General features: G+C 37.9%; 1 protein-coding gene across 2 annotated transcripts in view; it reads left to right on the top strand.

Annotated features, from left to right (window-relative positions):
• COL11A1 (collagen type XI alpha 1 chain) overlaps positions 1-23,749 on the top strand; it is a 137,590-nt gene that overhangs the window by 102,211 nt on the left and 11,630 nt on the right. For both annotated transcript variants that reach the window (XM_059854410.1, XM_059854409.1), the window contains exons 42-54: positions 3,312-3,419; positions 3,904-4,011; positions 5,081-5,134; positions 8,551-8,604; positions 9,321-9,428; positions 9,993-10,046; positions 10,943-10,996; positions 11,095-11,148; positions 17,468-17,521; positions 17,981-18,088; positions 18,273-18,326; positions 18,634-18,687; positions 19,202-19,255. In XM_059854410.1, the coding sequence (XP_059710393.1) occupies positions 3,312-3,419; positions 3,904-4,011; positions 5,081-5,134; positions 8,551-8,604; positions 9,321-9,428; positions 9,993-10,046; positions 10,943-10,996; positions 11,095-11,148; positions 17,468-17,521; positions 17,981-18,088; positions 18,273-18,326; positions 18,634-18,687; positions 19,202-19,255 (918 nt within the window). The remainder of the gene's footprint in view (positions 1-3,311; positions 3,420-3,903; positions 4,012-5,080; positions 5,135-8,550; positions 8,605-9,320; positions 9,429-9,992; positions 10,047-10,942; positions 10,997-11,094; positions 11,149-17,467; positions 17,522-17,980; positions 18,089-18,272; positions 18,327-18,633; positions 18,688-19,201; positions 19,256-23,749) is intronic.

The raw sequence follows: 23,749 nt of genomic DNA, 5'->3' as shown, positions 1-23,749 counted from the left end.
GAAAAGGATATCTCAATTATCCCCATTTACCATCCTTTGGTTCAAATGATGGAGCTCTCTCAGAGCTCATGAATAGTATTCCTTTCATGTGAAACTAAATTGGTAGAGAAAATCCAGGAACACTATTAATGCTCCCCTAGCTAATAGGAGTTCAGTGCCAGGCTGAAATCATCATTAATTATAGTCCAGAAACACACAGAGTATGGGTGTCAGGAGCACACTACCAGGACTTCAGTTCTTGCTGGGGACACCCTTCCTGCTGAGGTAAACAGTCATAGAAAGAAACCCTTAGGAGGCTGAGGATTTTTTGCAAATGGTTCTTCCAGTCTTTAAGAAATAGATGTACTGGTAGCAGGAGTTGAAAGGGAGTTTGAAGGGCAAAATTTTTAATTTTTTAAAATATATTTTGAACTGATTGTAGTGAAAGCAGGCCACTTGAGGTATAAGAGAATCAAGTTGCCCTTAAAGTATTCCAAGAGTCCTCATTAGGATTTTTATCTGTTTCATCTTTAATTACTAACTTGTTATCTCAAAACAGTATTCAGGGGAAAAAAAGGTGTGTAGGTGCCCTTAATACTGGGTTTCAGTGCACTGTCAAGCACCAGAATTAAACCACAACTGCTTGCTTTTTTCCACAGAAAGACCACGAGCATCAAATACTCTGAAAATATTTTCCCATCTATTTTTAGCCAACAGCGGGTACACACAGAAGTGTAATTGTAGTGGAGTCTTCATTTGCCATCTATAATAGGAAGAGAATCCATGCCACTGGCTGACTTTCCTGTGATTTCCTGCCAATAGCAATTGTTTCTAGCTAGCATATATAGTCAATTATAAGCTTTGTTTGGCTGCTGCATACATCTGCAAGCATACCAAACAAATGACTGCTCCAAATACTGTGCATATGCCAATTACTCTGTTTAGAGGGATTTGGACAAAAGAAAGAGATGCATGAATGCATGTCAGAGCAAGAGGGGGTTCTGCAGGATTGAGGGGGGGGTCTTTTCATGGTTTGGGGATTTTTTTTGGGAGCGGGTCGTGGTTGTTTTTTTGTTATGGGGGGAGGGGTGAAATTTTTTAACAGTTCCCTTTTATCTGCTCTCTTTGTTGCTGCTGTTTGTTTTCTTCCCTTCTCCTACTACCGTGTGGAATGCTGAATGCTGATGAGAGAAAGCTCTTTGGAATGTCAAGCAGTCATTTTTCATTTGCTCATTTAGGAATAGGATGCTCAAATTAGACTCAGAATAAGCCAGCTGTAGGCTACCCAATTATCAGTACTGAACTATCTAGAGCTATCTTCATCTATCTGACAACAGTTCACAGCCATGGGGACCTTCACTTGTTGAGCATTTTGTTAACCATCAGTAAAAAGTATTGCTACTACTATGCAATGTATACAATAGCTGTCATTACATATCTCCTCACAGGAAGTGAAAGAAAACCAAGGTTGCTAATGAGTTTACAGTCTGTACAGCAGCAATAAAGACAAAACACGAACTTCCCCTCTGTAGAAAAGTTAAAAAAAAACCCAACAAAACAAATTAATAAAAAGATTCCATTATGTGAGTACTGCAATACCAAAGGTTAACAAGTGGTTTCATAACATAAGGAGCTTGTTTCGTAGTGGGACAGAGTAACCAGAAAAAAAATGAAACACAGAAAGACAACAGATTTTAGAAGTTGCTTAAAATGCTTCTCTGAGTTGGGACTATAACTTATTATGTTCTGCTATGCTCAGAGGCCATTCTTGCAGAGAAAGGAGCGGTTCCTTGAAAACAGAAGGTGTAGTCCATCTTCATAACTCATGTCAAATGCAAAGATAAATGTGAAAAGCTGGCTGATTAAAAAGAGCTACTGGAAATTATGGCCTCTGTAAGTGTCTGCTGTCTGACACAGGAAAGATCTATGAGTTATTTGGGTTTTTTCCACTCTATTCTTACATCCTCCTGATGAGATGACCTAAAATTGTTTAGCTTATGAGAGCTGACAAGATCAGAGACCATGGTAGTCTGGCTGTGGGGTAATGACTTTTTCTTGTTGAATTCACTGAAGCCTTAGGAACTAAAATAACAGAAATAGGACAGAAACTTAGGCAGCCACCCAGACTTAAAAAAATCCCCAACACCTGGAAGGATAAAGCCATCTTTGATTTCCATTCAAATACTTTGAACACTCATGCAAATTTAGATCTTACTGAAATAACTTGCTAAAATACTTTAAGAAACCATTCAGCACTATTTTCTGTCACATTTATGTGGAGGGAAAAGCACCTTTTTACTAAATTAGTATAATTTATGTTAAGGAGGTCAGTCCAGGACAAGTATGTCATGAGTAAAAGCAAAAAAAAATAGGGTCCTCATAGGTGAAAGCATCTTTAAATTCCAGTATCTACAAGACAGCAAATTCAATCTTGTTTAAACATGAAAAAACATGCTATTTGGAGTCTCAGGGTCTTACTTTTATTATTTTTATTATTATTTTCTGCTTCTTTTCCTTTCTGTGATGTATCATCCTGCTTCTAGTATATAAACTGAATAAGTGAAATTACTAATCATAACTTTGAAGAGTTGCAAACTATCTTGAAGGTGTAAAGCTGAAAATTTGGGAAATATTTTTTTACAGCAAACAAGCATTTATCAGTACTCTCTTAATGCAAAAATTGTAAATTATTTAAAAGACAGAAAACAAAGATGCAGTTTTAGTGGTTTTCAATACATAGTGTCCGTTGTTTCACCCTTGATTTCTTAATATTACATTTTTAACTTTTTCTGTGCTTATCTAAAGATGCCTGTACATAAAAAACCTCCTCTGCAGAACACACTAAATTAGTTGCTATACTTGAATGGATTTTTACAGAGATGCATTGAAATGCAGAAATGTGATCATCACCACAGTGAACAGCACAAAACTTTACTAAAAATTTTGGTTTTGTTGTGGCTTAGTTCTGTATTTTGTTATGGTGAATATGCTTTCGTCAAAGCAATATGTTAAAATATTTTGAAAACAGAGGCAAGTAAGTTCTTGAAAGGAGGCTGGTTTTAAGGACACTCTCATTATGATGAACAAATCCAGGAAGTGGTATTTGCAAAAAATAAAATTAGTGTTGTATGAACTGTACTGGGTATGAACTTCAAGTTGGTCCTTCCAGCCTTTTTTCTTTACTTGCACACATGGTGGATGCGTAACCTTCAACCAGCTGAACTCGCACTGCTGAACAGCTTCTCTGGTGACTTGCCTCATGAATACCACGGGCATTCCCAGGGCTCTCAGGATTCCTTTATCCAGTTATTCCTTTCCCCTCTCTTTCCCAGGGCTCGCCGGGCGAGCGCGGGGCCGCGGGCACCGCTGGTCCCATCGGGCTGCCGGGCCGGCCCGGCCCCCAGGGGCCCCCGGGCCCCGCCGGGGAGAAGGGTGCTCCGGTGAGTAACCACAGCCCCCTGGAAACATCCCTGCACACACTCTTCATTCCAGATGCTGCTTGCTCCCACTCTGGTCAATATGTATTCGCAGAACACCCCACCTACTCATTTTGGATTTACAAATATGTACATAGTGAAACATTTCTCATCGTGCTCTCTAAGACCAGGAAGGGTTAAACCTGTTACTGTCACTGCAGGGAGTGGATATAAATCAGTCTTTCATTAAAACTTTGTACCCAGCCACTCTGCACTAGAGTACAAGTGTATTTGACATCAGCTTTCATTATTACTTCATATAATTCTCTTATATATTCTCTTCCTTTGATAGTTTTCTTTCTGTTGTGGTGTTCTCTGTTTTGTTGGGTTTTTTTTTTTTGGAGGGGGGTGGGTGTTTTAATTTTGTATTGGTGTTGGGACTCCCTGTACTGAAGTATTCATTACTCTTCTGTGATAATGTGGATTGCTTCATTTTCTCCAAAACCAGGGTGAAAAAGGTCCCCAAGGTCCAGCTGGACGTGATGGAATACAGGGTCCTGTAGGACTTCCTGGTCCTGCTGGTCCTAGTGGTTCTCCTGGAGAAGATGGTGACAAGGTGAATCATTATAATTGGTTATTAGTGCATCTGGTAGAAGATCTGTCAGTACAGTTCTCTGTAGTTTTCCTCACAATAAATAGGGTGACAAAGCAAGAAATCTTATCCCTGCCTCCCCCAAATTCCCTCTGCCCACTGCAAAAAATTCCTAAAAACCTCTTCTATAACCAAATGTCTGAGGGACAGATGCCATGGAACACTGAGATTTGTGTTAAAGAGCCAGTAGGATAACGTTTATCCTGGCAAAGAAATGAGGCTAAAGGTGTGGCAAAATAAGGCAAATGATGCCAAAATTGATTTTTGTGTATTTTAGAAACTTGGTTTACTGAATGAGTAAGATGAAATGTCTTCAGTAATATACAGGGATTCAAAACCACCAGAGGGTGTGCTGGTAGGTTGAGGGTGTCAAAATAATTATGTTCACAGCAGAGATATTCTGTTGTCCTCTGGCAGAATTTAAAATATGACACCTTTCAGGATCAGCTGGTGTGGTTGCTTGACCCAGCACTTTTCTGTTAATTAGCACAGGGTAAAGGTAAAGATTTCAACATCCATTTTTTGTGATTCATGAGTGTTATTTATCCCACATACAGTATTTTCTGTGATTTAATTTAATTGTCTTTTATCACTGTATAAAGAAAACATTCTTTTCTAATGTCGTTTCTTGGTGATTTGAATAATTTTGACGTTTTGAAATACTGCACACTCAGGTGAGAAGCAGTAGGTCAGTCATAAACAGTTACATGAGTCTGTAAATCAGAGTACTTTCATTATAAGTTCATATTGAAGGTGACATAAGCAACACTATTTCCTTTATTTAGAGCTCAGTTGCATTATACTTCAAAGCCAGGTCTTGTTGCCCTTTTCAATTCAACAATCAATATCTGCATTAATATGACATATTATTGATCACTGCAGAATTGCTGCCTTAGGCTTTCACTTGAAGCAGGAGCATAAAACATAGAATAATCATATCAAAGGGAACAGTCAGAGATACCGTGATATTGACTTCAGCTAAGTGTGAAGGAGACCATTTTAAACAAGTTTAACTTTTAACTTTCAATTACAGGGTGAAATTGGTGAACCAGGTCAGAAAGGTAGTAAAGGTGACAAAGGAGAAAACGTGAGTAGCAAAATCCTTTGTGCATTACATCTACTCTTTATAAATAAAAGGTATTCATGCATGAAGTATGCAGGTAGCTTTGCTACATAAATGAGCAGAAAAAAAGCAACACTCCTAAAATGTTCCTTCAAAATAATGTTCTTTTAATGCAATACTAGAGGTTTGTACTTACAGATCCAGGCATGTTTTTATTATTGCTCATATTCCTAAAGCTTAGAGAGTCATTACAGAATATAAACTACATTCATAAGCACCCTTCCTGTATCATTGAAATTCCTCCATTCTGCATTTGAACTGGAGAGACCAAGAATTCCCATATGTTCTCTTACTGTGTTGAACTTCACTGATTGCACTGTGTGAACATACCCAGCTTTGGCTTCTTGGCCATGAGGATGAAAACTGTGGAGACTCAGCAGAGGAATCTACTAATGTAATGTAATTTTAAAATTCGTAAAGGATATCTAATTCCTGGGGAGCACAGTTACCTGGTGGCAGATGAAATGGCTTATACAAGTTTTCAGACATTATCATTAAGCCCATTAGTGAACCTAGGACTAATCAGATTTCCACTGTTTTGATTTGACATTTTTCTATCTTCAAAAATTAATTCTAAAGTTCAAGCACTTCCTTTTTTTTTATTTAGGCCAGACATATAAAATTAAGCTTTTTTCACTGTGAAATTTGAAGCTAGAAAGAATAAAACAAGCATTTATTTATTTCCATTTGATTTTGGTTTCTTTTCTAAAAATTCAAAATGTTTCTGTTCAAATTCAATATAAACTGGTACTTTACTTGAATACTTTTCCTTAAGAAAAAATTGGTAAGTAATGGCAGAAAGATCCCTTTTATTGTTATATTTCAACACTATTCAGCTAGAAAAGCTTAAAACTCAGCAGAGGGGTATTCATGGCTGAGTATAATTATTTTGAAAACAGTGTGATTTTTGAGATTGACAAGTTATAGAACAGTATATTACTTTAAAAAATTACACCAAATTTATGGCTTACATTTCATCAGATGATGTTTATGGGAGGATATGTACATACTAAAGTAAATCACAGGTAATAAAATTACAGAATCACAGAATGGCTTGGGCTGGAAATGAACTTTAGGATCAGCTAGTTCCAGCCTCTGATCCAGTTCCACTTCAGGCTTTGCACGTGGTCACAGGCATATCCTGTTTTCCCCTTTGCCATGCCTCTTCATTAGAAATGCTTTGCATCAGAGAAATTCGGGAAAAAAGCACAAGCTGCACTCCTGTTTCAGATGATTTTAGCATAGCTAGTTATGCTGAGCATTAGACTGTGACCACAGCTCCCATAGTGAGTACTGATGCATTTGGGCCTGTTCCAGCAGACCTGCTTTGTAAATAAAATGTCTGCAGCATTATCATTTGAGAGTATATCCTGCATTTGAGAACAGTACACATTTTTTCTTGAAATACAGGATTCAGTGTTGAGGCCTTAGTTGAAATGAATGTAACTCTAGTTGAAGTCACATGTCTTGAATCTATTTGCCCTCAACTGCAGTCATTCAACGCTGACAATTTCAGAATGTGTTCATTTTGAATCTGCTTTCCTTTCAACATGCTGACAGATGCCTTTTGGGGCAGGGAGAAAGGGCTTGTTGGTCACCTCTGAAAGGTTCTGACAAGGAAGTACCCAGTTCTGAAATCACAGGACACAAAGAACAGATATTTGCAATCTCAAACCACCCACAAAAGGCCTTGGTGGGCATTTAGGGCCTGATCACAGCAAGGATCCTGATCAAAGAACTGATTCATTTTTCCTGTTTAAGAAGAGCTGGAAAAATCTTCAATTCCCCATTGTAACTAACAAAGATTTCTTTTTGTGGGTTTGAAAATACTGTGCCTATGTTGGTGTATTCTAGTTAAGACAGCACAATTTTGTTGTTGATGTGCTGTCCTCTCTTGAACTTCAAAACCTCCAGAGTTATCACAGCTGCCTTTATTAACTGAGGATTCTCTCATTATACTGATCAGTCTTTCTCCATTTGCCCTCCAGAGCAATGGCAAAAATGGCCATGTGTCCAAATAACTCCTCATTAATCAATTGCAGAGTACATTCCATCAGTGCTTTATATCAAAATGGATTTTTAAATGAGTTAAAAATGAGTAGGCCTCATTCCAGAGCCTTTAAAATGAAGGAGCATATTGAAGCATCTTGAAGAGTGTAGAAAAATCCATGCATGCCAAATCCCTTTCTCATGGTAACACTTCCCAGTCAGCTGGAGCACTCCTCAGAGTCCTTTCATTTAGACATGTCACCACAGAGGCTAGAAAGCTTTGTTTCATGTATTGCCATCAGGTATGGGACAAAAATAAAACTGTAAAAGAGAAGAAATACAGAGCTTGATGCTTCATACTCTCTAGAAAATAAAGTAGTCCAAAATATATATAAAACCCAGAGAAAGAAATAGGCTGCAAGACTTAAAAAAAACCCTTTATTGAATTCTCTTTGTAAAGGGCACAATAATCTAATTTTATCCCTAGCAAAGTCTGTAAATCCCAGAATTATTCTTCTTTAAACCAGAATTTGAAGCCTAGAAGTTGCAGGCAACTTGGCATCTGAAAAAGACTAGAATTAGCCAAGGCCTGGTGTTGAATTTTGTGCCTTCTTAGTGTAACTCTTCATCAGTCTACTTCCTCCAGTGTTGCAAAAACAAGATTCAAACTACTACATCATTTACACCTCATCATAAAGTAGGATCTTGCATTCCTGTACTCTGATAGCTTCATTATATCACATCTTCATGACTGCATTCTAATTAGGTGCAATATAACTTGGTTATTATTCTGCAGGGAGAATGAAAAAAGACATTCCTCTCAGAGACTGGGGTTTTGGCCATTCTGTTGAAAAGAGGCTTAATATCAAAGAGAATGTGATTCCCAGTGCTCAGCAAGAACTTGCACTTTTTCCTGTCTCCTAGAGGTCAAAATAAGCTTTGTGCCATTGCAAAAATAACTAGCAGTTTCATTAAAACTACTCCAAATAATAAGCATTTGAATTAAAGATAGATTTTTAGATGATGCTTTCAACTTTGAGAGATATTTTGCATAAATCTCATTGAAAGTTTTGATACTTTTAATTGTGAAAAAAAATTCATTTTGATTCATGTTCGCATGGAAATTTATTCAGAAACATTAAAACTGAACTTCTAACTAATGCCAATGTTGTCTATTATAGATGTGAAAATAGGAGTTTTTGAGAATGGAATAGTTGGTACTGAATGGAAAGGACTTGTGAATGATGCTACATCCTCTGTGGAGAAACATGGAAATGCTGAATAGATTGTGGTCGTGCAAGTCGGGTTTTCTGTCATGTCTGTACTTGCTTTTAATCTCATGGCAGATGTCACAATCACTAACTTGTCCTTTGGATGTGTGTTTGTTGCAGGGTCCTCCGGGTCCCCCAGGTCTGCAGGGTCCCGTGGGAGCCCCAGGGATAGCTGTAAGTAGCTCATTCAGAGCCAACCCCAACCTTGAATAACTCAGCTGATCCTGACTTCTTTGAACTGTTTGCTCCTTACTCAGGAATGTATTTCAAAACACCACTGACAGTTCTGTCCCTGCCCACTTACATGCAGTTCTTTATTGTAAGCAAGCCTGTGTGGGTGGTACTCTATGGCAGATTTATAGCAGGGCAATAATTTGAGAAAATTATTAAAAATTAAATCCTGTGAATAGTGAACGGGGGCCATCTTTCAGTGAACTTGTTTGGTGGTGTGTTTGGCAGCTCAGTATAGATGCAGTTAAAGAGAGTGTCTCTTTTTAAAATCCACCTGATACCAAGTGAATTAATTCTTATTTTTATTTGAAAGGCTCTGAATTCTTTTACCCTGAGTATTGGTAGAACCCTGTGCTACTCATATTTACATAGGTATTCAACAGCTAGAATGTTTATACCAATGTGATAGAGAGGGGGAATTCAGGGAAAATTTCTGTGAGAAATGCAGCACTAAATTGACCTATATTAAACCAGAGCACGTGCTGACGTTCTGTTTGTGCGACAGATTTCATCCAGCTAAGATGATGAACATGCATTTGTAAAGATGCTTGGTGTGATTCTGAGCCCTTTTGTAGCTGTTTCCCAGTCATTTATATAGTGCTTTTCCTGTTGTTATTATCAGAGCTGTGACAGTTTTGCTCCTCATTGTTTCCAAACAGGGAGGTGATGGTGAGCCAGGCCCAAGAGGTCAGCAAGGGATGTTTGGGCAAAAAGGTGACGAAGGTCCCCGAGGCTTCCCTGGGCCCCCTGGCCCCATTGGCTTACAGGTAAATTTCTTTATTATTTTACCTTTCATCTGTAAAACAAGATGTAACAGAAGAAGTGTAAGAACACTGATTTCTGTGTCAGAAACTGAATGACTACTGTCTTTTATTAAATAAATGATAGCATCAGTTAATTAGAACTGAAAGATCCCATATTGAATGGGGCTCATGCATAAACAACAGATTTAATGCAGCAGGACTTACATACATAAATTATCTAGGCTCCCACCTGAGCTCTGAATAATCCTGGCAGTGTTTTTAAAATCACTCAGTGTAGCATTTCTGTGTGCATTTTGGGGGTTTTTTATGGGTTTTTTTCCCCCAAATTTATTGTGTCACCTAGTTAAGCATCCTTGGACTACCTATACATTTACTGTAATATGAAAAGTTTCCTTCCCTTTTTTTTCCATTTTAATGCAAATAGGTCTTTTTCTTCTTGTTCCACTATACTGCCCCCTCCCAAATTCACAAGTTTGATGTGTAGATCTGATTTACATTGTTTCATATTAATTTATAACTAATCATTCCAGGCACCCTACTCATAGTATTCTTCCCTATGTTTTTTAGGGTTTGCCTGGCCCACCAGGTGAAAAAGGTGAAAATGGAGATGTAGGCCCAATGGTAAGACTTCTTCCCCACTGGTCACTCTAAAGGACATAAATATTTTCCATATATTATTGTATTTTCTCTGTAGCTCACCATTTGATAAGATACTCCTGAATTTGGTGACTGAGTATGAGACATTTTGTGTAACATAGTCTCTCTGGGATTTTCTTTGTTTTCCTACATCTATCCCCTCATCATTAATATTGAGATTTATGTAACAAGAGAAAATACTGAAAAATAGATAGCAAAGCAGATGCTCTGTGTGCCTGAGACAGGACAGTGACAATTAGGTTCCGGAAAGAAAGAGGAAAAGTAGATACCACTGCACCAGAGAGTCTGGAGCTGCCTTCCTGAAGTTCAGGCCACTGCTGTACCAGAAGATGGCAAACACTGCTTGGCTCTGTTTACTTTCCCTGGGTGATGCATTTTCCAGCTGTGTCTCCTGCTGACAGAATGCCTTGTGGGCTGTTCCTGACTGCTCTGCAAGCTCTCTACTCTATACATTTGCCTCCAGCACCTTGTGCCAAGTCTGGCTGCTTCACTCGTGCCCATCTGTAGGCACCATGGTGCAGTTCTGCCCCAGGGCTGTCACAGACACTTGAGCTGGTCCAGGTCTCTGGCAGTGGGATGGGCATGCAGGGAACCTGCAGGGAAAGAACCAATCCTCAAGGGCTCCTAAGCACCAGATCATGTCCAGCTCAGGTACTGTGACACAGCCTGGGCCTCGGGTCACCTTTTGAACTCATCTAGCAGGCAGCAATCTGGCCCTGCTGTTCCTGCTGCATGGTGTGGATTAAAAGCCCTCTACAGATTGAGTATATTGTTTTTCATTGGTCAGAAATTCTTCATGATTGTAACTCTATTATATCTGTTCTATGATTCTGTTACATCACGTTGTCTCTTTGATACAGGGTCCACCTGGCCCACCAGGTCCCAGAGGTCCCCAGGGTCCTAATGGAGCTGATGTAAGAATCAACTTACTGTTTTGTCTTGCTAATTGAGAAACAAGCACCCTATTTTGGATAATGATATTTTGGATAACAAAAATATTTTATCACTGTAGGGTCCTCAAGGTCCTCCAGGCTCAATTGGCTCTGTTGGAGGTGTTGGTGAAAAGGTGAGTGTGGATGGAAACCCCTAAGGAAGAGAAAACATTGGAATAAGAATATGACATTCATTCATTAAAACTCTTTTCATTGCTATTTTCAGTTCTCTATTCAGAAAATTTTCTGCCAGGATATGGAGTGAGTTTGTTTGGGATTGGTTACTTTCATATTTTACCTGAGGAACATGCCAGATTGTATCTTCCTTGTTCTTAAACAAAAGATGAAGTATGCAGGGATATAAGGGCCTTTTTTCCTGTGATTTATTTGAAGCAACAGAGTAAACTATTATATAGTGCTGAGCAAGCAAAAAGTTCAAAAGAGAGTCTTAAAATGCTTGTTTATGTTTATTTTATCAAGCTACATGACCTCAACCACATCACCTACAGAAGCCTAAAAGCTTTTTGCTGTAATGTTACAGATTTAACATTAATTTTTTCCTGAACTTTGGAATGGGAAAGAAGATTCTGAATGGAGCATAAGATGGGAGAAACAAAACAGAAATACATTCCAGGCCAATATATAAATTACTTTTTGAGAAACTATGTAGATTGCTCTTGAGTATTTAATGATTTGTCACAGAGTATCACATGTTCAAAGAAACACCAATGTCAGTGAATCCTAAGATTCACTGACAAGACTATGACTGTCAGTATTGGTCATTTTTCAGAAAGCTTTCCATATTTTTAACTTTTCAGAACATGAAGCAAGATTTCCCTTTTTCTAACTAAACCAGCCTTTTAAAAGAATCTTCAGGTGTTTCATGGTTTGGTTTTTTTTCCTACCTGCCCATCAGCTAAATCACTTACCAGTGTTCTGGGTGTGGCAAAGAGCATACTAGAATAACATAACATAAAACTTGGTTTGATGGAGAAATATCCTACTTTGTCTCCCTTACTGTCCTTTGAGACCAGAGGGTGCTGAGCCCAAACAGATGTCATTGTGACAAGCTGGCAGTGCTTCACTGCAGTGCTTCTTTCTCAGGATGTGGCTCTGAGCATCAGCTCACCTCTTGGGAGCAGCAGAATTCTAGTGTTTTCAATCTTTTTTCCCCAGCATTGCACAAGACACACAAAACATGATGCCCTCCTGCTTGACTGCATTATTAACAAGGATATTCCTTCTAATGTCCTTAGTTCATGACATTGTTCATCCAGTCTACTTTAAAAAATAGCTTGGTCTCATGCTGGACTGCAGGATTTGTTTTTTTCTCTCTGGGAAGAGTACCAAAAATGTGACACAATCTAGGAGATGAGAGAAATAAAAAGTTACTGGGAAAAGAGAGTCTGTATTTCAGTGGAATACAGAAAATAATGGGCATTGTGGGAAGAAAAAATTTTCCTGTGACCACTGCTGAGAAAAATGTTAATTGTGAGAACATCCAGGGTAGCACCCAATTATATTCAGTGCTTTAAAAAAAACAAAAAACCCACCTTGTATAATATTGTGGCCCATTGAACTTGATAGGCATTTTTGCCATTGGTTTCAGTTACCTCTTCAATTTTCAGCATTTCATGATCAAATTATATTCCAGCCATTTTCTAAACACATTGCCTTGTATTGAACTAATTCCTCCTTTGTTTCTCCCTGCAACTCATCTGTGTGATTTAGAATCACTGTTTGTGATGATTAGGCCATGAAATTTAATTCAAGAACATGAAGTTCAAACTGTTTATCATTTGGTTGTCATTTTTTATTTCCTCTAGCTTATATCCCATATTTTCTGCATTCACAAAGAGAAGCTTCCAAGTATTATTTTGAAAGTTTATGTAATTGTAATTACTTTCCTTCCTCCTCCTCCTCCTCAAGTTTTAGTACATGCCAGGTTATTTTCTTTCTTAGGCTATCTTCCTTAATTTTAGTTGCATTTAATGAGATTTCAAGCTGAGATACCATCAAGAGTTATTTTTTCAGGGGGAGTTGCTGCAATGGGAGGACAGGTCATGCTTTTAAAGAAAACATGCATTTTTTCTTTTCCTTTTCTTCCCACACATTTTTCCCCCAATGTTTTTCTTATTATGTCAGCATGCTTTGGCCTCTGCACCCCTTTCATGAAACACACAACATTCTACAGATAATTCAATACAGTGAGTAAAGAATGTGGAAAAACATTCTGGCATCATCTCTGTCACTGTTGAGGAGAGAAGTAAGTTTGCTAATTTGCATATTTTAATGGTTTGACCAGGAGATATTTTTTCAATATTACACTGGTTTCAAAGCCCCCTTATATTCTGGCAGAGATAAACAATTTTTGTCACACTTAGTGCCATGCATTTTTAACTAGTTTGTTGTTTCCCCTGCGCTGCACACAAGGGCCTGAATGTTCAAAGGCATCAGTGCTGCAAATGCTCCTGTAGCCCTGCATTATCATTGCCATAACCCCCAGTGAGTGCCTGGCAGTCTGACACTCAGCTGAACCATTTAAATCCAGCTGCCACACTGGGAGCACTCACTTTCTTCTGCTTTTAATTAAGAAAAACAGAAAACCAAAATGCACCTACACGTTGGTCTCTAATTTGATATCAAAAGTCTAACATGCAGATATTCTAAACAGGCAGGAAGTTCCTCATGACTTCTCTAACCTGTGCCTTAGAATGTACATAAGAATGTATAACAGAAGGGAAACAGATCAAGTAATGTTAACCCCACACTTCCACAAAACCTAATGAAATAAATTTGTCTTTCTAATTTAGATTAGTTTGTGATAATTGCACTGAGCACTTCTACCCCCACTTCTTCTACCCCCTCTCCCCTCCACAGCAGTTATAAACCATCAGAGTTAGACAGCATTGCAAACCCAGTGTCTGCAGAACCTAAGCATTCATTCCGTAGCCTCTCAGAGTTCAGACCTGGTTTACTGCATGAAAAAGTCTGGGGTTAGAAAACCACAATACTCATCTAGATTTAAATTTCTTCCTGTTCTATTGTTCTAAGAAAAACTTTCCAAAGTAGTACACTAATAAGGAGTCCAACACAGTAAACAAGGGAGATCAATAGTTCTCATGCTTAATCATTGATTTATACTGCAGATGGAAGTGAGAGGACAAAATCAATTGAGTATCCTGGCCCTAAGTTTAGGAACATGTTTGATAAGTGTTCACAGACAATTTTATGTGTATACATCATTTTTCCACACACATATGTGTAGACACTGCTAAGGTACCTAATCAAGGCGTGTCTGTAACAGTTCAGGCTACCTGAACATCCCTCCTAACAAATTACTTTTAATAACTTCACATGACCTCCTGACTGTGGTTTTTTCCTCATCCTTCTCCATCTCTCCAACATTGTAAAGAGCCCTCCAAGAAAACACAGCCTTTAGAATTTAGTTCTCCATGGAGCCATTATATATAATACATATGCAGACCTATGCAAAAGGAATTATCTTCTAGAGTTACAATTGCTCTTTTTTTTTTTGTTTTGTGAGAATGGCAAAAAGGATAAAAACTTTTTCACAACCCAGTTAGTTGCAAAGTTGCCTCTCCTCGTTATAAAATGAAAGACCATGTCCCAGAATTTAACCAAAAGGTGGCAGCCTTCCATCCACTATCTGTGCTTTGGATGTAAGTAAGTTCTCTAGGACTGATCATAAGGAAAACAACATTTTTTAACCTTCAAACTTTTTAATAATGGTTTTTTATATTTTAACTTTTAAGCTACTTTGACTAGCTTGGTAGAAACCATTCTGCTTGCTTAATCCAAGAAGGTTTTCAGAATTAAGCATGTCTGAAAAATGACATGACCCTTTGTAGTTTAAGATGTCTGTCTTTCTTTTTGAAATTCTGTCAGAGGAAGGCTTTGTCTAAGAAAGACCACAGTAACTTTTAAAAGATCTGAGCTGCTAAAAAGAGAGAGAAAAATCTCCAGAGATGGAATAAATATATTATTAGATCATAAAATCTGTTTCCCAACAGAACATGAAATACTTCCTATGAAGAAGGTTCTGAATTAATGCCATTGTTACTAAAAATGAAAAGAAAGACAAGGACAAACAATAGCTATAGATTACACAGGTTTTAGTAGTTATAAACATGCACTCAAATATATATCAGCTACAGTCTTCTCTATCAAAACACTATTTAACTCCCTTAGCAGTTATCTAAACCAAATGCAGCCTTTCATAGTACCTAGTACTTGGAATATGGAAATCACTGTCAGATAAAACAAGGACTGCATACATGGAAGGGGCAGATTTTTTAGTAGAGCAATGATATAGAAATATTAATGTGAGATGAAACCTCAACTGGTCTCATCTTTCACAAATGCCTTTTAAGGGAACATTTTGACATTTTCTAGCCCTTCCAGTTTCTCAGTTTTCCACACTGCTGCTTGCTGGGGAGCTGCTGTGCACAGAGCCAACATCACTGTGAGTGCTGGAGCAGGCACCCCCAGTGCTCCCCCAGTGCTCCCAGGTGTAGGTCACAGGGAGCCCAGTGTTGTGTGATAGAATGAAGATGTTTGTCAACAGGAAGGGCAAGAATTGTATTATCAATCAGATGTGGCTCGTCATAAAGTACAATATCATTATGCAGAAAGGCAGAAGAACTCTCTCTCTGAGAAGCTGCCAAGGGGATTACACTGCACAAATGCCTGTCAGCAAAGACTGGCCACAATCAGTGCTCTCATGTCACTGCTTCATTTTGTCCTGCCATGGGCTCACCTTTGGAAAGGCTCTATATAGTGGACTCTGTGGCTATAGTATGGCTACTAACGTGAAAAACATATTTTTGCTGATTCCAGTCTTCATTCTCTGTTGCTACAAAAATCTCACTTGATTGATAGTAGGCATGGACAAAACCCCAATGCTAATGAGGCTGCAGACTCAGTAAATGCTGTGCAGAGAATAAGGAAATGAAGATTATGAATTTTCCTAGAAAACATTAACACATATTGACCTAAAGCATCCACTACGGGTTTTGTTTTGTTTTAAAATGAATGCAACATCACAGAAGTAAATTAATATTAAACACTAAAAGGAATCATTCAGTTTTGAAGTTCCTACAAATTTTCGTATATCTAACATACCAGAGTTTCTAAAGGCACATTCATCTTTAAATAGTGCCCTTTTTAAAGGGCATTTTAATATTGCTCCTGAAATATTGGTTATCTGTTAATTATCATAGTCTGGAATTCAGTTGAGAGGTACTGAAATATTTTCCTTTAATCTAATGAAATATTTGTACTGGGCCAAATTCTGGTCCCAGTGAGGTTATCTTGGTGCTATGAGCTTCTCTGAAAAAAAAGGTTCAGTATCTACACCAAAAGTTTTGTTTTAAAATTGTATTTTATGATTATAGTTTTATACTGACCACATGGAAATGACAGACATGTATGAATTAACTGAATTGTCATAAAATGAAGGGGGCATGGAGGTCACACAGGTTAGGAAGGAAACACAAATTTTTTCAAATTCTGTGAATTCAGTAAATGATTGGGTAAAATGCATTTTCAGCACTGAACTACTCTTGCTCACAGATGTAATTCTTGGAAAAAGAATATATTTGGGGGGAAAAATTCCCCACATTAACAGTTGGACTGAAAAATCCTTTGGGATAAGAGTATGTATTTCTTATCCAAGCACTCCATAACAATCACAAAGCATATTCTGTTATCTTTCCATGGTTTATGTTTCTGTGATGCTAATAACTAAATATTCTACTAACAGAAGAGTTTTCTATTAAAGTTTATTCATCAGACCACTGAGCTAGAAAATAATTGGTCATAACTAAACTTTAAAATGAAGACTGAAGAAAAGACAGTCGTTGAGATAATACTGTGTATTGGCTCAGAAGGAGACTGAATTATCTTAAATGTTCACTTAATAGTGCACAATCTTTGACTTGCATGGATTTTCTTTTCATACGGTATCATCCTGAAAGCCATCTGCTTCATGGAATCAATTCCATCACTGGTAAATACACAGCACACACCTCTGCAGCCTGTGGAGAAAGTTTTTCTAACTGATGCTATTATTTCATCCTTGGGTTTTTCTTTATATAGTTTTTTCTTCTTCCAATAGGAGCTATAGCAATAATCACAAGCAGGAAATTTGCAGTATATGGGATAATAAAGGAGAACATCTCCCAAAGCCCAACGGCAAGTTTAGCCTCCTTGGCTCAAGAAAAAATTAGTTTGATGCATTATGTCTCAAATTTCAGACTCCAGTTCTGCAAAACCATATACATAACTCAACCCCTCTAGGTAGACCAAATAAAAACCCGTTCTTATAAGCTGTTTACATAAATAAGCATGGGAAGAATATGCAATTACAGAAGTAAATTCATCAAAATATTTTCCCTAATGACTTATACATTTATTCTTATGCATCTATAGGGTGAGCCTGGAGAAGCTGGTAACCCTGGACCTCCTGGAGAATCTGGAACAGCTGTGAGTATTTTTTCTTCTCTTTAACATTTATAATGGTGCACTGTGGCATCTGGCAGGGCTTTGGCAAGCATTTCCTCAGATCGCTTGTGCCCTTGTGTAAGTTTTCTTTGAATTTTCAGCAGAGAACTTACACCTTTAAAATGACATTTGTTTCCATGTAACCATAGCCACATCTTGTACTAACAGAGGGTGGACACTTCCCAAAACAATACCTATTTTTCCTTCCATAAGTATTAATGTTGGCTTGTTGTTTTTCTTTCTGGAAACAGTTCACTGATGCAATCTGGGTACAGAATTTGACACTTGACCAAAGAGATCCTTATTTCCCACTCACATGCCACTATTTATCATGGAAATTGATACATTTCCATTGTCTGAAAAATCAGTTTGCCATTGTGATCTTTTTGGCCAGAAATGCCATTTCCAGATGGCATTTTTGTGTTCATTTGTTTTTCACAGGGTCCAAAAGGTGAAAGGGGAGAAAAAGGTGAAGCTGGTCCACCTGGAGCAGCCGGACCACCAGGTGCTAAAGGACCTCCAGGTGATGATGGGCCTAAGGGTAACCCAGTAAGTGAGCTTCATAATTCTAACCCAAACCACTGTGAAGCATTGCTGAATACAATCTGTGAATACACAGCATTTCCTGCAAGTGCACTATGTTCATTATATGCTTCATAAAAGATTTCTGATGAGTGCTACCTGCTTGGCAATGGATGACACATTCCTTGCTTTTTTTCCCTGATCTATCTAGGGCCCAGTTGGTTTTCCTGGAGATCCTGGCCCCCCTGGGGAACCTGGTCCAGCTGTAAGTATACCTTAAAAACAGTTTCAGGTCCTAGTCTTAGTTTGTTCTTAATTCTAGTTGACCCTCTCTTTTTCTTGTCTGGGCTCTTGCCTGTAAGAATGAACTCTTGCCTGTAAGATCCATTGCTTTTCTGTTCATGCAGTTCTTAAGGCTTAAAAATGTTAAGAAATCTTATAAAATTTTTGAATAATAATGACCTTGGGAAAATGCTCTATCAAAAGATTGTGCTCTTATATTCATATATGAAAGTTAGTGGCTTAAATTAGCTGAATTTTTAATTTTTTAAATTTTTCTTTGAATTCTGTAGGGTCAGGATGGTGTTGGTGGAGAGAAGGGTGAAGATGGTGATCCTGGTCAACCTGTAAGATTTTTCTCTCATTTTATTTCACCTGCATGATCTCTCTGATGATAAGAAAGTATATTTTGCCAAATCAGTGGTTTCTATGCAGTCACACTGTTAAAAATACTTCCAGAGTGGACACTTTTTCTATTATACTGAAAAATAACTATTTCCTTGAAGAGGTAGAACTGCCCACATTAGAGTAACACAAGGAAGCAAGAGCTCAATTTCTTTTACTAGTAGTGATGTATTAAAGGATTTCTGCTGGAGCTGCTGAGGAGCACTAAAAATAGAGCAGCTCTGAGCATAAGAAATGCTACAGCCAAATAATCTTCATTAACTGAACTAACAAAATTAAGCCAAGATGTTAAGCAGTACCTGAGCAATACCCATATTAAGCATCAAAGTTCCATTTCTGTGGATTGTGTCCTTTAAAAGGGGCTAACAGGAGGCAGATGTACATGGTATTTAATAAAGATGAGAACTACATCCTTTATTGCTGCTGTGATTTTAATTTTCTTTTAATTTTCTGCAGGGTCCACCAGGTCCTTCAGGTGAAGCTGGCCCACCTGGTCCTCCTGGGAAAAGAGTAAGGAATATCTCATCTTCTCTTGTACCCTTCTCTTTCTGAGACACTGTGTCCTAGAGAATTTCAGTTTCATGCTGGGACACTCACATCTGATATTTGTAATTTCTTTTAAGTAATGTGATGAGAGAAATGAAAAAATATAAACAGCAAAGAAATCTCTTTAACATGGGTTATAAGAACATAAGAACAAAAAAATACCTAGGGAAGAAGGCATTGCCTCCCCATAAAGGTACTTTTTCTTTTCACTCAAGAATTCAGTGTCTACTGAATCAGCTGGCTAACAGGAGTGAGTTGGTAGGACAGTAATAGCAGACATCATCTTTAGGCACGTGTCTGCTATCAGAGAGCAGGAAGAATGTGTCTGTTTTGGTGTCTTTAGTCTTGGAAATAAAAGAATTTCAATGCAGCTACTGTGGAAAACTATATCATCCCCTCTGCATAAAAAATGAACAGGCAGGCATTTCTTTAACCTAATGAAGCTATTCCATTATTTCTAAAGCTTTTGAAGGTTCACAAATAGGCTTTACAAATATGCCTAATCAAACCTAGTAAATAATGGGGCAGTCACAGAACTGTAGTAGATGCATCAACCCTTAAGTCTGCTTCAGAGAGCGATTAGATGCAGTTTTTACACTTTAAAAAACAGAAGAAGTGGCATTATTAAATGTAAGCTGAGAATTATTTAACAAAATATTTTAAATTGCTTGGTTTAATGGGCTTGAGTGGAATGACATGCCTAATTAGTTTTATTTATTTTACACTGTAATAGATTTGCTCAACCAACATGCAAAGTATTTATAATATTCTAAATGATAATGGTCACGTTAGCAACCTTGTTCTAGAACTGAAATATGGCTTAACTGAATATTAGCAATTAGTATGTTTGCTTGACATCAAATTAAAACTTCCTGCTTTATTACACAGAAAGGCAATAGCTCACTCCTCGCAGATGGGCTACATTCTATCTGATTGTACCTAGACAAAACCAAAACTATTTCAAAGCACAGATCCCATGTTAACTGCGGTTTGATACATTTCCAATTTAGGAAAAATGCATGGCTAAATGTTGCTTTCTGAATTTCGAAGAAAACATTTTTAGAATCAGATTCTACATTACTTGAGCACCAGAATATTTTAAACTTGTAGGGAATCTGTATTATATTGATGTTATACTAGAAAGTAACAGTGAAAGACTGAAAGGTTCATACTTAGCTGGAAAAACTGCTTTTCATTAGTTTTCATCATTTGTATGGTAGAATCAATTTCAAAGAAAAGCCCTAATAAGAGTCTTGATTTGGATTGAGAAGGACACACAGTTTCAGTAGTAATATTGCTGTCTGGGAGGTGCAGCTCTGGCTACACTACTAGAAAGCAAAATTCCACCCCATTTTTTGGTTTTTGGTCTCTGAATAATGAGGTGGCAGAGCTTAGAATCCATAATTTTAATTAAAGGCTCTTGAAATCCTCAACAGTAGGCTCCTTATTTATTTTGTTATATATTTTCATTCCCCTCTTCCATTCCATTTTGTAACTGACCTGACCTCAGTTTTACTGCCCAGTCTTCTAAAACCTTGTTTATTACCAGCTGTCAGAGTTTTGAGCAATCTCTGTCTAGTTACAGAGTTAAAAAGTTTCCCCAGCCCTCCCTGGGAAGCAAATTCTAGTGGAAGACATGGACATACATAGTTTTTCCATAGTATCTAAGAAATTGATAAGCCAAAACCATAATCTACAAAGGGTGACTTTTGTGACATTGTAATTGACAAAGTCTTGAGAAGTGATTTTTTTTAAAAGTTTAATTAAATAGTAATTATATTCTGACTTCTTAAATTATCTGTGCACACACCAGATCAGGAAAATACATGCTCAAAAGGCTCTATACATCAATGTAATTTAGCTCCAAGTAATGGTAGTAATTGTGGCTGCTTATCTAGAACTAGAGATACAGACTGAACCTCTCTACAATTATGTTGTTATTCTTATTTTTCTGAAACCTAATCCCTCGCTTTTACTTTTGGTTCTTTTTGGTTTGCCATACAGTACTGGGTAACACTTGTAGTTTGAATTCATTGATTTCCATCTGTCAAATGTTAAAAGTAGCAGGAGGAAAAGACACCATCAGAGAGTATTTGTCCTTCAGATCAATATGCAATCAATTCAGATCAGCACAGACAGCACTCCTTGCCTGTGTTCCTCCCAGCCCTTCAGTGTGCCAGGCACTTCAGCTTTGGGATCTGCTGCTGGGCTGCTTTCCTGGGCAGTGACAATCAGATGTCTACATCACATACCCATAAACCTCCATATACCAACCAAGTATGAGCATTTAAAGCTCAAGACTGAGATATATTATTGTTCTCAACTGGACGGTATACATCTTTTTCTGTTGAAAGAAGAGATGTCAATACTGAAGCAAAGCCAGCAATTTTGCAAACCAGAAGTTTATTTGGTTTGCTGCCTTTAAATACAACGTTGAATAACTTAGGAAAAAATAAAGTGTTTCTATGAAGGAGACTCTTTTTTCCATTTTGGCTACAGCATGATGCTGCCTCAGCAGGGTGTACTCACCACTTAAAAAGTAATTTCTCTCTTGATTTCAAATGTACAGAATACCTAACAATATGCTAGGTTCCTATCACAACAGGCTAATAAAATGTGGTAATGGTTTTTCTGTGCTGGAAATCATGTTTTTAGCCAGATGACTTCTATAAACAATTGAAATTATTTTAATGAAATATGGAAGAACAGATAAAAATATTCAATAGGTTCACGAAACAAAAGTTGAGAATGAGTTTGTTTCTGCATGATTTCTTTTGTCTTCTTGGTTCATAAAATGTATCGGGCAGTATGTCCAAAATTAAAGTGCAGTGCTCATAAAAACCAGCATGGCAGCTGGGTTGATGAGAGGGAGACTCGTGCATTAATGCCAGGTTCTGTTCCTGAGGTGCTTTCTGTCAGTTGCGATTTCCCAGGCGCTCCCCCGGGGCGGTGGGAGAATTGCAAGGAGCGCTCTGTGCCTGCAGCACAGAGAATTGCAAGGAGCGCTCTGTGCCTGCAGCACAGAGAATTGCAAGGAGCGCTCTGTGCCTGCAGCACAGAGAATTGCAAGGAGCGCTCTGTGCCTGCAGCAGCCCGGCCGGGCCGGGCCGGCAGCGCTGGGGCAGCTCCTGCTGCAGCCCCGTGCCTGGGGCAGCCTCGGCGCTGCTGCTGCTGCTGCACCGCCCTGCTCAGCACGCGTCAAGCACTGCACTTGTATTGTAGCCATCACAGTGCCAATTAATTCACGCTGCAGCTTTTTTTCTAGATTATGCAGAGACCCTATTTCTCAAGTACAAACTGCCACATACAACCCTTTTCAGTCTCTTAGATAGGGTGGGTTAGAATCCAAGTGGGAACTTCAAGCAAGTAAAGAAAATGGGCATGTAAATTAATTTATGTAAGAAAAAAGGTCATGTTTCTAAAATGCTTCTGAATTTATTTATGTACCTGTGGATCTTTCTTATTACCACTGCAAACTGTGATCCACCCAACAAATTACAACCTACACAAAGGGTTACCTACATCAGACATTATTAATTATTACTGGAACAGCAGGGATTTAAAATATTCTTCCTGTTTTAAATAGTCAGCATTTGGCCCAGGGTGTTTAAGCTTCTCTGTATTTTGAAGAAATAAAACAAAGTCCTTTACCCCTTACAGCTCTTTAAAATACCAAAGAAAAAAGCTGTTGATACCCACAACAAATGGTCAAAGTCCACTTGTGGTTAATTCAATTCTTTTGGCATTATCTTTGATGTAAGTCTGAACTATCTCTGCTGGCCAAAAGGTTCATGCAGTGCTGCAGATGTTCAGTGCCACCCTGGAGAAAGCTTAATTTCAGAAGCAAGTGAAAGATCTTAATATACTTCTATGTAAATAGCTATAAAATGAATATAAATTTCCAGGAATTAAAACCAGTGGAGTTGCTCAAGGTAGCAATGGACAGTGAAAAATGTCAGGCAATAAAAAGTTTGGGCTAAATTCAGCTCTAGTATAAAAAATGGCTCTAGGTCAAACACTGATCTAAAGCCCTTAGCCCACAAAGCAAACAGGCAGATCCTTAACTGGAAGTACAGTTCTTATCTGTAAAATTAAATTTGTGTACTGGTGCTTTACCTTTAAGGAGCCTGAATTGTTTTTCTGTATGTTGTTAAGAAGTAAAAAGAAGCAAATAAATGGAAGTGATTGAATTTTTCCAGTTGCTGATCTTTAGAACTTTTTTTTACAAAAATATCTGCTTGCTGCATTAATGAACAGATGAGTCCTATATAGATTCACAAAATCACAGCATTTGAGCATAGTCACTTTTCTTTCATGTTCCTTTAAGCTGCTCACTGGTTGGCAAGAAATAGCTTGTAATAAAGACATTTCCCAAGCTTAAAGTTAACCTTGTAGGAGAACAGTTGGTCCATTATCTTGAGTGCATCTTTTCTAAACTAAGCATATAAGAGAACCATT

The sequence above is a fragment of the Haemorhous mexicanus genome, chromosome 9, assembly GCF_027477595.1.
Source record: "Haemorhous mexicanus isolate bHaeMex1 chromosome 9, bHaeMex1.pri, whole genome shotgun sequence".
Lineage (NCBI taxonomy): Eukaryota > Metazoa > Chordata > Aves > Passeriformes > Fringillidae > Haemorhous > Haemorhous mexicanus.
Note: the sequence above shows the minus strand (reverse complement) of the source record. Positions and strands in the feature narration are given on the sequence as shown.